The sequence below is a fragment of the Manihot esculenta genome, chromosome 18 (genome assembly GCF_001659605.2).
Source record: "Manihot esculenta cultivar AM560-2 chromosome 18, M.esculenta_v8, whole genome shotgun sequence".
Taxonomy (NCBI): domain Eukaryota; kingdom Viridiplantae; phylum Streptophyta; class Magnoliopsida; order Malpighiales; family Euphorbiaceae; genus Manihot; species Manihot esculenta.
In genome coordinates this window covers 21,479,953-21,493,118 of record NC_035178.2, presented here as the reverse complement: position 1 = coordinate 21,493,118, position 13,166 = coordinate 21,479,953, and the positions used below count along the sequence as shown (strand labels likewise).

At 44.2% G+C, this 13,166-nt stretch overlaps 1 protein-coding gene across 1 annotated transcript; it reads right to left on the bottom strand.

Moving 5' to 3' along the window:
• Positions 1 to 9,968: 9,968 nt before the first annotated feature.
• LOC122722422 (polygalacturonase-like) lies at positions 9,969 to 11,206 on the bottom strand. The gene is made up of 3 exons (XM_043953121.1): positions 11,072 to 11,206; positions 10,669 to 10,977; positions 9,969 to 10,598 (listed from the first exon to the last, which is right to left on the bottom strand). The coding sequence occupies exons 1-3, from the start codon at positions 11,204 to 11,206 to the stop codon at positions 9,969 to 9,971; spliced, it is 1,074 nt and encodes a 357-aa protein (XP_043809056.1).
• Positions 11,207 to 13,166: the final 1,960 nt, after the last annotated feature.

Genomic DNA, 13,166 nt, shown 5'->3' with positions numbered 1-13,166 from the left:
TCTGTCGGTTCAGTTCAGAGTTTGGTGAGAGTAGAGATGCCGTCCAGCTGACCTTATGGTTCTAGGGGTGACTGATGATGTCAACCTAGGGCGGATTGGCTAGCTACTCGAGGTACTACCTACGTCTGCAAAGACAAGGTAGGACAGGTCAGAGTTCAGAGGCTTGGATGGGTCAGAGTTAGTCCTTAGAGGGGGACAGTTTAGCATACCCAGCAGTTTGATGTAACAGCCCGGCCCCGTACGACCGGCCCTTACCGCTCACAGCCCGTTACACCTCCTGGGGGCGGCCACTGTGAGCAGCTCTTAACATCCTTCACCCTCACGGGTTCCAGGCAGGATTTGTCCCTCGGGGGAGCCAATACGGCCCGCCCTAGCCCGAGTGGATTTGCCCAATTCCTTCCTCTGGGAATTAGGTCGCCTCCCCCACTGCTCGAACCCTATTCCTTTAAAGTGGGAGGTCAAGGGTTCGAGCAGTGGGGGAGGCGACCTAATTCCCAGAGGAAGGAATTGGGCCAAATCCACTCGGGCTAGGGCGGGCCGTATTGGCTCCCCCGAGGGACAAATCCTTGGAACCCGAGGGTGAAGGGATGTTAAGAGCTGCTCACAGTGGCCGCCCCCAGGAGGTGTAACGGGCTGTGAGCGGTAACAGGGCGGTCGTACGGGCCGGGCTGTACATCAGAATTCCTATCGTTCGGTGGAATCGAGGATGTCAGAGCATCCCTGAAGGGAGAGTGGAGGTTTTCTAAAATGTTTTTAGATGTTTTAAGCTTTTGTTTTAGCAAAGGAATAAGTTGTGAAGAAACAAGGCTAAGGAAAGTTTTGCCACTTTTGGCCCCCTAAAGTGTAAGTTCGGCCGCCTAAAGTAGCTCATGTTCGGCCCCCTAAACTCAATGTTCGGCCCCCGAACGTGATGAGGTGTTACATGTAGCTTTGGCCACCGAACATGAAGCGGTGGTTCACTTTTTTTAAGTGGATATGGCCGACTATGGAGGTGCTTAAGCTCTCCTTTGGGTCAGGAACAAGCACATGTTTCCCCTTGGTGATTTTCTTGAGTTTCTAATCAAATCTTTCAAAGAAAAATAAGTTTATGGTGAGTTTTAACTAGTTTTGAGAAGTTGTGGAGTTTGAGAACTTGTGAAGCTTGAATCTTCATTTCTTCAAGTTTGGGGTCACGCCAGCCTTTGTTCTTCAGAGGGTAAGAGTGAATCCTTTGTTTTTATCATGTTTTAAATGAGTTTGAGGATGGGAAAGGGGAGTTGTGCTTGAGTATGCATAAGTTGTCCATATTAGGGTGTATGGATCCTATGCTTTGTGTATGGTTGTTGTGTGTTGTTTGTTGGAGTTTAATTTATTTGAAGCTCCTTTATGCTTATTGAAGTGTTTATGCATGTTTTAGAAGGGTTAAATGCATGTGTTGAGGTCTGAGCAGGTGATGGAGGGTTTGGCAGGCGTCCTTGTGCACGAAACTGAGTTCTGGATGAACTCAGGTTCGGCCCCCGAAAGTCCAAGTTAGGCCGCCGAACATGCCTGACTTTCGTCTCTGGAAGGGACATTCGGCCGCCGAAGGTGCCCCCGAAAGTGCCCTGTCCAGCCTTCCTTTGCATGTTTTCTATGTTTGGTCTAAGGTGTTTTAAGGGGTTTTAAGGGGAGATGTTTAGTGGTATGTCCGAGTATGTTTGGTCCCTCATTTGAGTCTATCTGTGTAGGCACAGAGCAGAGGAACCAGAGAGAGCAGCAGTGAGTACTGCTCCAGAGTTTTCAGAGCCTGCAGAGTCAGTCAGTCCAGATAGCCAGAGGTGAGTGGAACTAAACTTAATGCTTTTTGAATTGATCAAAGACATGTTTTAGCATATCTCATGCATCATGATTATGCCATAAGTTGATTGCATTAGTATCCACGAATATGTTGCATTGCATTGTTATTTGTTGATGTGGGTAAATGCTGAATGATCCCATAGTCACAGACAGGAAGACCAGGAGCCTTTGACTACGCCCTGGCAAGTATAGCAAAGACCAGGAGCCTTTGACTACGCCCTGGCAGGTATATAGTAAAGTCCAGGAGCCTTTGACTACGCCTTGGCAATGGTAAGTACAATGGTGTTATATACACATATACATATATGACAGGAAGTCCAGGAGCCTTTGACTACGCCCTGGCACAGAGTTACTGGGACTATGTGGTGACAGGTTTACTCTTGATGTGAAATGTTTGTGTTATGACGCATTCCATGAGAGCATCTGTTAATGAATTGTTTTACTGTTCTACTCACTGGGCTATAGAGCTCATCCCACTCCCTTAACCCCAGTTTTGCAGGTTCAGTATACCGTGTACAGGGACAGTCCAGCAGGGTTCAGAGAAAGAATAAAGAGAAATGTAATAGTCTAGAGTGGACATGTACTGTTAAAGAGATGTAATAGTTATATATGTGCTTGACTTAGTAGTTGTAAATCTATTGTGTTGTACATGATCGGTATATGTATATGTTTTACTGTATGTGGACTACCAGGCTTAACAGGTATGAATGAACCCATCTAGAGCAAGCTCTAGTCAGGGGTACAGAGTACAGAGTACAGAGTACAGAGTACAGAGATAGTGCATGCACAGGTTAAGCCTTGGGCCAGAAAAGAGTTTTCATTTTCACAGAAAATGTATGATCATGTATGAGATTTACAGGTACACAGAGAGTATAGCAGGCTTGCTACGGGTTCTGGCGGCCTTAAGCCGACCTGAATCCTAGCGCCGGTGACGGTCCATTTTGGGGTCGTTACAGATTGGTATCAGAGCCCTAGGTTCACATGATCGGACCTATAGCGCTAGTGTCGGGCTCATAGAGGGTGGTCAAGCACAATAGGAAATCATGTCCACTAGGATAGGGTGTTGCGTCCTATCTGTTTCATGCCATAAGTTATGCATGTGCTGTATTGATATGTGATGTTTATGTGCTAAGTGTTATGTTATGTATTGTTTTCCAGATAGAATAAAGATGCGAGGAACTCGTCGATCAGCTCGATTGACTGGAGTCCCACCAGATAGTGAGAGATCAGCTGCTCGTTCTCCTGCATTGCCGAGGGCAAGGTCTCAGCGATCTAGCAGGGAAGGTACGTCAATAGACCCTAGAAGGTCTGTGGACGAGAGCAGAAGAGGTACAGCAAGAGGAGGAAGATCAGAGGAGGAGATTGAGCAGTCGAGGGATGACAGTATGGGTATAGGCAGATTTGAGGAAGGTATGGGAGAGTCGCAGGGAGGCGCTCAGACGTCAGGCTTCGGCTACCCAGAGTATCAGATGGGAGGTATGTCGGAGTACTCGAGTTTTGTCCCCTATCCTCCTTACATGCCATATATGCCTTATCCTTCTTATTACCCACCATATCCTATGTATCCATCTTCCCCTACTCATCCAAGTGCAGCACACCCAGAACCAAATGAGCCAGTATTACCACCAGAACCAGTAGCCCCTGTTGTTGACAGACATCAACCTAGCTCATCTGGAGGTAAGGTACAAATGACGGAGTACTTGAAATTGGATGCTCCTAAGTATAACACGGGAGATGATCCATTTGAATACCTCAGGTCAGTTAGGATGATAACCAGTGAGTTGGGAGCTGATGATAGTCGAGCCATTGAGATGGCAGGTTTCACGTTAAAAAGCAAGAAGGCCAGAGAATGGTTCAAGAATTATGTGGAACCCAGGATGGACAATATGTCTTGGGAGAGTTCGCCAATGAATTTGCAGGGTGGGCTTTTCCTGATAGCTCCAGGGAGATGAAAGTAATAGAGTTTGAACAGTTGCGACAGACAGATGAAATGAGTGTTGATGAATTCACAGATAAGTTCCTGGATTTGCTTCAGTATGTGGGTCAAGCCTATGATACTGACCAGAAGAAGGCAAGGAGATATACTATGAGATTGCATCCCAGGTATTCTTCCTTGATTCTTCCAGCAGAAAAGGAGAGTTTTCATACGATAGTAGATGCAGCCAGGAAAATGGAGGCTAGTGCCAATATTCAGAAACAGTCAAAGGCACAGGCTTCGAGTTCTAAGGCCCCTAGTGCAGCAGCCGCAGGTGGCAAGAGATGGGATCGAGCAAAAGGAACAAAGAGTAAGTTCTGGAGTAAAGTGAAGTCAGGTCTGGGAATAGGTAGTGGCTCAAGCTCTGGCACAGCTACAGTCTGCAGAAGATGCGGAAAACCACATGGCGGAGTTTGTCGGTTGGGATCTACAGCTTGTTTTAAATGTGGACAGGAAGGGCATATTGCTCGGGATTGTCCTCAGATGACTTTTGCACCATCCCAGCAGATGAGTTCAGGCAGTGTGGTACAGCCAGGTGTTCGGCCAGCAGCTTCAGTCATGCCTCAGAGTAGCGGTAGAGGTAGAGGGAGAGGGGCAGCCTCTACTTCAGCAGCAGGTTCCCGAGGTGGAAATCCGGTAGCCCCAGCACGGATTTTCACTGTGACACAGGAGGAGGCTAACACGTCGAACACAGTGGTGTCAGGTAATCTCATCATTGGGTGTTCAGATGTGTATGCTTTGATGGACCCCGGTGCTTCTCATTCCTTTATTGCTTCGAGAGCCATAGAGAGATTGGGTTTGATCAGTTCTGAGTTAGAGTATCCTCTCTGGGTCAGTGGACCTAAATGTGACCCATCAGTGGCAGTGTCAGTCTGTCGTTTCAGTCCAGTGTTCATAGAGGGTAGATACCTTCCAGCTGACCTTGTGGTTCTAGATTTGACGGATTTTGATGTCATTCTAGGGATGGATTGGTTATCTACATATAGTGCGACTTTGGACTGTAGAGAGAAGATAGTGAGTCTCAGAGACCAGGATGGGTCAGAGTGTGTCTTCAGAGGAGACAGGAGAGGTACACCCAGAGGTATGATTTCAGCCCTTCAGGCTCGTCGTTTGCTTAGGAGGGGTTGTCAGGGGTTTCTAGCTCATGTGAGAGAGCTAGACAGTCAGGTGAGGGAACCAGCCGCAGTACCAGTAGTCCGAGAGTTTCTTGATGTGTTTCCAGACGATTTACCAGGACTACCACCTGATAGGGAGATAGGGTTTGAAATTGAATTGCTGCCAGGTACCAACCCTATCTCTATTCCTCCCTACAGGATGGCGCCAGCAGAGTTAAAAGAGTTGAAAGAACAGTTGCAGGACTTGGTAGATAAAGGGTTCATCCGCCCTAGTACCTCACCTTGGGGTGCTCCAGTGCTCTTCGTCAGAAAGAAGGATGGATCCCTCAGACTTTGTATCGACTACAGACAGTTGAACAAGGTCACTACCAAGAATAGGTATCCTCTACCTAGGATTGATGATCTGTTTGACCAGCTAGCTGGAGCAGGTTGTTTCTCGAAAATAGATCTGAGATCCGGGTATCATCAGTTGCGAGTCCGAGAGGCAGATGTGCCTAAGACAGCTTTCAGAACTAGATATGGGCATTATGAGTTCTTAGTGATGCCGTTCGGGTTGACTAACGCCCCTGCAGCATTCATGGATCTCATGAACAGAGTTTTCAGTGAGTTTCTGGATCACTTTGTCATTGTTTTCATCGATGATATATTAGTGTATTCCAGAGATGCAGAGGAGCATGCCCAGCATCTGAGGATAGTTCTACAGACACTGAGAGAGCATGGTTTGTATGCCAAGTTCTCGAAGTGTGAGTTTTGGTTAAGGAGCATTTCCTTCTTGGGACATGTGGTATCAGCAGAGGGTATTGAGGTAGATCCCAAGAAGATAGAAGCTGTAGCTAACTGGCCCAGACCCACGACAGTGACTGAGATTCCGATGGTGAAAGTCCTATGGAACCACCATAATGTAGAAGAGTGCACGTGGGAGACGCGGGAGTCTATGCTCCAGCAGTATCCATCTATGTTTTGAGGTTCGTTTCCTCCTTTTTGTATGTTTCTAATTTGTTTTAGGAACATCCGAGGACGAATGTTCTTAAGGGGGGAAGAATGTAATACCCGGCATGTTCAGACATCAGAATTCCTATCGTTCGGTGGAATCGAGGATGTCAGAGCATCCCTGAAGGGAGAGTGGAGGTTTTCTAAAATGTTTTTAGATGTTTTAAGCTTTTGTTTTAGCAAAGGAATAAGTTTTGAAGAAACAAGGCTAAGGAAAGTTTTGCCACTTTCGGCCCCCTAAAGTGTAAGTTCGGCCGCCTAAAGTAGCTCATGTTCGGCCCCCTAAACTCAATGTTCGGCCCCCGAACGTGATGAGGTGTTACATGTAGCTTTGGCCACCGAACATGAAGCGGTGGTTCACTTTTTTTAAGTGGATATGGCCGACTATGGAGGTGCTTCAGCTCTCCTTTGGGTCAGGAACAAGCACATGTTTCCCCTTGGTGATTTTCTTGAGTTTCTAATCAAATCTTTCAAAGAAAAATAAGTTTATGGTGAGTTTTAACTAGTTTTGAGAAGTTGTGGAGTTTGAGAACTTGTGAAGCTTGAATCTTCATTTCTTCAAGTTTGGGGTCACGCCAGCCTTTGTTCTTCAGAGGGTAAGAGTGAATCCTTTGTTTTTATCATGTTTTAAATGAGTTTGATGATGGGAAAGGGGAGTTGTGCTTGAGTATGCATAAGTTGTCCATATTAGGGTGTATGGATCCTATGCTTTGTGTATGGTTGTTGTGTGTTGTTTGTTGGAGTTTAATTTATTTGAAGCTCCTTTATGCTTATTGAAGTGTTTATGCATGTTTTAGAAGGGTTAAATGCATGTGTTGAGGTCTGAGCAGGTGATGGAGGGTTTGGCAGGCGTCCTTGTGCACGAAACTGAGTTCTGGATGAACTCAGGTTCGGCCCCCGAAAGTCCAAGTTAGGCCGCCGAACATGCCTGACTTTCGTCTCTGGAAGGGACATTCGGCCGCCGAAGGTGCCCCCGAAAGTGCCCTGTCCAGCCTTCCTTTGCCTGTTTTCTATGTTTGGTCTAAGGTGTTTTAAGGGGTTTTACGGGGAGATGTTTAGCGGTATGTCCGAGTATGTTTGGTACCTCATTTATGTCCATCTGTGTAGGATTGGACCGAGGAACCGAGGAGGCTCCAGAGTTAGAGTTGGCCCAGAGTTAGCCAGCATTGGCTAGAGGTGAGTGGAACTAAACTGAATTTATTTTGCGAAATGACACGATTCTAGCATGATCCATGCATCATAAAATGCCATGTTATGTAATAGGTTGTATTGCATTAGAATCCACGAATTTGATGCATTGCATAAGTTGTTGTTGTGGTGTGGATGAACGTTGGATGATCCTTAGCCCTTGACATGAGATAAGATACTACTACAGAGATATGGCATGAGATAGCCATTCCAGGTCGCTCCTGGATAGTCCAGGTCGCTCCTGGTACTCAGTTACAGATAGACATACAGCATAAGAGAAGACTGGGTGATGGCTCCGCCTCCCTAGCATTATTGGATTTGTTGTGATATGATACAGTATAGAGAAGACTGGGTGATGGTTCTACCTCCCTAGCACAGTTGGGTATAGAAGTCTAGGTGATGGCTCTGCCTCCCTAGCAAGTAGGGTATTTGTTTATAGTAGGGGGCTATAGGTGACAAGTTCATCCGTTTGATGATTTGTTTGTGATGTGACGCATTTCATGATAACATGTAATTAATGAACTGTTTTACTGTTCCTCCTCACTGGGCTATAGAGCTCATCCCACTCCCTTAACCCCAGTTTTGCAGGTTCTGAGATAGCTATGGGAAGTCAAAGTCAGCAAGAGTACAGAGGAAAGTTGTGCTTGAATGTATGTTGTAATAGCGTAGTGGACATGATGTAATTAAAAGAGTAGATGTAATGTAATGTATAGATATGTACTGTCGTATACTGGATAGACTTGTGCTTTTCCTAGTATCATTGCTATAGTGTGATGTATGATTAATCCCTTGTACATGAATCCTGTTTTACGTTTCTTGATGAGAAATGTGTGAGTTAGGCTTAATGTATGGCTTTGACGTGATACCAGTGGATTGTGTTACAGAGTAAAAGGGTTTCAATCCCTTGATCCACAGCAGATAGTAGTCCCTGGTATAGGCCCTGAGGGCCATTTCAGATTGCTATATCTGAGTAGCAGTAGTTAAGCCTACAAAGTTTTACAGGATTGTTGAGTATCTTTGTATCCTGTATGGGATTTATCAGGTACACAGAGAGTATAGTCGGCTTGCTACGGGTCCCGGCGGCCTTAAGCCGATATGGATCTTAGTGCCAGTGATGGTTCGGACCGTTACTGAGGGGTACCGGTTTCCGGGTCGTTACAACGCACATATTCACGGGGTTCGACAATATGTCGATGTGATAGAGCTTGTGCATTTTTTATTCCAAAACTTTGAGCTTATTGACCAACGAGCACCCGGGCTAGCTTGGTGATGCAGACGGAAAATAGAGCTGTGCTGTTATTGGTTAAACCTGCAAGAATGAGAACGTGAGGTGATGGGTGCCCACGGCAGCCACTCCGACGCTCAACTCAATAAGCCTGAAGAGAAAAGCGAGAGAAAGGAATTGCTCATAACTTGAACAGTATAAAAGAACATCGTACCTTTGCCTCTCTGGTCGTTCTCCTTTAATACTGTAAGAAGACAGAGATAAATATAGCATTTTCTGATAATCCAATGATGATGTGATCGTTTGCTTGATCAGGGATATCGCCGGCTAATAGGTCGGTGATCCCGCGACTATAGCCATAATGGGTATACGCGGGACTGTGCCTGATAATGATAACTTTGTGCCGAGACTCATCTTATCCAGGGGAGGGCCAGTTATGCTAATAAACAGGGTGTTGAGGTGTGCGGGCCTTCCTTTCCTAGAGTGGGGCCGCGCTACCCACTCATCAGATCTTGCCACGTGGACCTATTATGTGTTGACAACTCATGCCTTTCTTTGGGCGACCCTTGTGCAGCATCACGTGGACCTATTATGTGTTGAAATTCTCACAGCACCTCGACCCATCAAATGAATAAGTTTTTATTAAACGAGTTTCTTAGGTTCCCGATAATAAGTTTTAAATGAGCAGCCCTAATTTCATGAGTCTCTTATTTCGCAAACCTTTCTAAAAAAACCGCATTTTGTTTCCCGCGGCCCAGTTTCTTTTCTCATTTGAGCCGAAAATGTTGCGTTGCATCGCATCCATTACATTGGATTACGCTGAAGGAGTTCATGATATGCTGTAGTGTTAAATTTTCTTTTGTCGATTTCATCACCGCACTGTGCAACGAAACTCAACAAATTCTTTAGGGAGTGGATTGTGTAAATCTAGCATCAAATTGAGTTCAGCACCAAAGAATACGCATATCTTTTCTTCTCATGGACAATGTGTGCCTTTGAGTGGAAATTTTAATACGATTACTCTATCGTGATGAAAATAACGTTCAAAACTGTACGAAAAATCTATAAAAAGCCTGAAAATTCGGACAGAATAATTTTTTCTAGGGTCGAAACTTGGCCAAACTGCCTTCGACTGTAATCTCATGTTTTCTGTTGTCAGTTTAATCACCGCACGACGAGGCGAAACCCGACGAGTGAGCGAGCAGATTGAATAGAAAATAGAAAAACAAAAAAGACAAAGAGCAACATGCGAGTATCTTGGCCGTCTACCCACGCAGTAACCTATATAAAAGGAAACTTTGAAGTGTCTCGTTTTATTTGGTAAAACTTACAACTTGAAATATGCTCATCTCCTCGATAATCCATGTATCGCGGCTAGGAGCTGCGAGGTTTGAGCGTTGACAATACTAGCAAATGGTTGGAGTCAATTTTCCCTTAAGTGTGGGTTTAACATTTGCACACAAGGATTTTACAGGGCCTTCCTTTCCTCCGTACGTCAAGTTAATGTCAGCGAGCTCGACCTTCTGGCATGGAAAACTGCTGCTGCAATTAAGTCGAACAGCTACTGCGGTCGCTGAAGAGCCCCTAATATTCTTGAAGGTGACGTTGGAGATCTTAACTTTTGACGGAAGCTGAAACAAACATCAGAAACGGCAAAGGGTTACAGAAATTTCATGTTGCGGGCAGATTTGTCCACGGACAATGCATTAAGAGACTCTTTCATTTTCATTTCTTTTCGCGTTACCTTTGGATTGCACTGATTCCATGGGCAGTACATTTGATCTATAATGATAGGGTTGCGGACATTTTTCATCATAATATCCTCGAAATGCATATCAGAGGCCATGCCACCATGTAATGCCGGCCATGTCTTAATTCTCACTCCATTGTCGGTGTCATAGAAGGTGCAGTTCCTTACGAAAATTCCGGAGACAAATTCATCAGTGGTCTTCCCTAAACTTCCCACGCTAATGCCATGTCCATGTCCACATCGTACGTTTGTGATCCTTATTTGTTCGCTGGCACCACCAATGGAGATGCAGTCATCGCCGGTGGCAATATTTGAATTAATAATGTTGATCCCGTTTGAATGCCCGATGTGAATTCCATCTGTATTGACGCTATCTCCTGGTGCAGTGATCGTGAAGCGATCGAAAGTAAGGTTTTTGCCACCTAGAAGATTGACATGGAAATTCTTACTATCGAGCGATGTTACGTCCTGAACTACGCTGTTGGTGATGAAGTCAAACCGCAAGCTCTGGCGTGTTTTTAAAGGGACAAGAAGCACATAAAGGAAACGTTATTAATCATCTTACAAAGCAGTATGATACATGCACAATATACGATTCAATTAAACTTACAACTGGAAGTCTCTTGCATTTTGGATTTCGACCGCAGTTATTTTGCTTCCAAGCCACTTGCCCTTGTCCGTCGAAGGTTCCACCACCGGATAATTTGAATTGATCAATGTATGCAAAAGTAATCCAGCTGTCCTTGGCATAACTGCTAGGGTTTATCGGTGCCAATAAGGTTCCTTGGACTTCAAGCTCCATGGCTCCCTTGCATGGACCATTTAAGTCAGTTAAACCTATGGAATATGTTCCTTTGGGTACTACAACTATGTTGGAACCCTTTGCTGAACAAGCCTCTTTCCACGCGCCCAATAATGCCTGAAAAGGAAAAAAAAAAGGGAGATGAAAGTTCAGTTAAAATGAGGTATAAGAAAATCACGGCGAAATTAAAAATTAGGAATCGTCAGCACACCTTGCTAATATCTGACTTGCCATCGGCTTTACCACCATAATTTTTCACATCAAATACGGCAGATTGAACTCTACCAGCAAAAACAAACAATAATAGCAAAGATGTCAGGGAAAAATACGTCTCCAGGGTCGTCATCTTCATGAAGCCTTTTCTTTTCTAAGTTCTTTCGTAAAATGCGCGGCAAATTAGAATGGATTTCTCCTTGTTTGCAAAAGCTTTTATATCTAAGCAATTATCTAAAGTTACCGGATTTTATAACGGAGGGAAGTTATTTACTTGTAACTTTTGTTCTATTATTGGAAATTGTTTTGTCGCTTTTTAATAAAAAGCATAACAGAGAAATACCGACTAACGTCTAACCTATAAGTAGATATTGTCTTGTTTTTCATTCGTTTGCAGCAAAACTTATCTTTACGTCTAAGCCTTTCATACTGATATAGCGATTTCTTACTTGTTCATGACAAGCACCCTCCAACGCCAATAGTAGATTTTCATTTGTCTCGCACCGTGCAATATTCCAAAATATTGCATAAAAAAAATAGAATTCACATAAGTAGAAATCGCATGCACTTTTTATGAGCCGCGTCACGTTTCCTTTTAAAGAAAAGGAAACGGAGCAACGATTAATCGTGACACATACTCACAGTGACTTCCTTTCTTGAAGAGATTTTAAGTGATGATGCTTGAGTAGATCCTAAATCATAGCACGGGTAGATTTATTCGCTTCACAGAATATTCTATTTTCATAAAATTAGTGCCATGTACCTTCTAAATTCATAATCGGTCCTTGAATCTTTTGAAAATTGCCCTTAGCATGCAATAAAAAAAAAATTTAAAGACGTTAAAAAAACCTAATGAGAAAATGTATTTTTCACCGAAGAGATTTCAACGCCTCAATATGTCGTGCAGTGACACAAAGTGAGCTAAAATGAAAAGCAAAATAGGCGACGCACATATTCACGGGGTTCGACAATATGTCGATGTGATAGAGCTTGTGCATTTTTTATTCCAAAACTTTGAGCTTATTGACCAACGAGCACCCGGGCTAGCTTGGTGATGCAGTCGGAAAATAGAGCTGTGCTGTTATTGGTTAAACCTGCAAGAATGAGAACGTGAGGTGATGGGTGCCCACGGCAGCCACTCCGACGCTCAACTCAATAAGCCTGAAGAGAAAAGCGAGAGAAAGGAATTGCTCATAACTTGAACAGTATAAAAGAACATCGTACCTTTGCCTCTCTGGTCGTTCTCCTTTAATACTGTAAGAAGACAGAGATAAATATAGCATTTTCTGATAATCCAATGATGATGTGATCGTTTGCTTGATCAGGGATATCGCCGGCTAATAGGTCGGTGATCCCGCGACTATAGCCATAATGGGTATACGCGGGACTGTGCCTGATAATGATAACTTTGTGCCGAGACTCATCTTATCCAGGGGAGGGCCAGTTATGCTAATAAACAGGGTGTTGAGGTGTGCGGGCCTTCCTTTCCTAGAGTGGGGCCGCGCTACCCACTCATCAGATCTTGCCACGTGGACCTATTATGTGTTGACAACTCATGGCTTTCTTTGGGCGACCCTTGTGCAGCATCACGTGGACCTATTATGTGTTGAAATTCTCACAGCACCTCGACCCATCAAATGAATAAGTTTTTATTAAACGAGTTTCTTAGGTTCCCGATAATAAGTTTTAAATGAGCAGCCCTAATTTCATGAGTCTCTTATTTCGCAAACCTTTCTAAAAAAACCGCATTTTGTTTCCCGCGGCCCAGTTTCTTTTCTCATTTGAGCCGAAAATGTTGCGTTGCATCGCATCCATTACATTGGATTACGCTGAAGGAGTTCATGATATGCTGTAGTGTTAAATTTTCTTTTGTCGATTTCATCACCGCACTGTGCAACGAAACTCAACAAATTCTTTAGGGAGTGGATTGTGTAAATCTAGCATCAAATTGAGTTCAGCACCAAAGAATACGCATATCTTTTCTTCTCATGGACAATGTGTGCCTTTGAGTGGAAATTTTAATACGATTACTCTATCGTGATGAAAATAACGTTCAAAACTGTACGAAAAATCTATAAAAAGCCTGAAAATTC

Bases quoted from the DNA above. Each gene is read 5' to 3' on its own strand.
- LOC122722422 (XM_043953121.1), bottom strand. From the start codon at position 11,206: ATGACGACCCTGGAGACGTATTTTTCCCTGACATCTTTGCTATTATTG. The intron at 10,978-11,071 runs GTGTGCTGACGA...TTTCCTTTTCAG, and splicing joins GCAAGTCAGATATTAGCAAG to GCATTATTGGGCGCGTGGAA. The intron at 10,599-10,668 runs GTAAGTTTAATT...TAACGTTTCCTT, and splicing joins AATGCAAGAGACTTCCAGTT to TATGTGCTTCTTGTCCCTTT.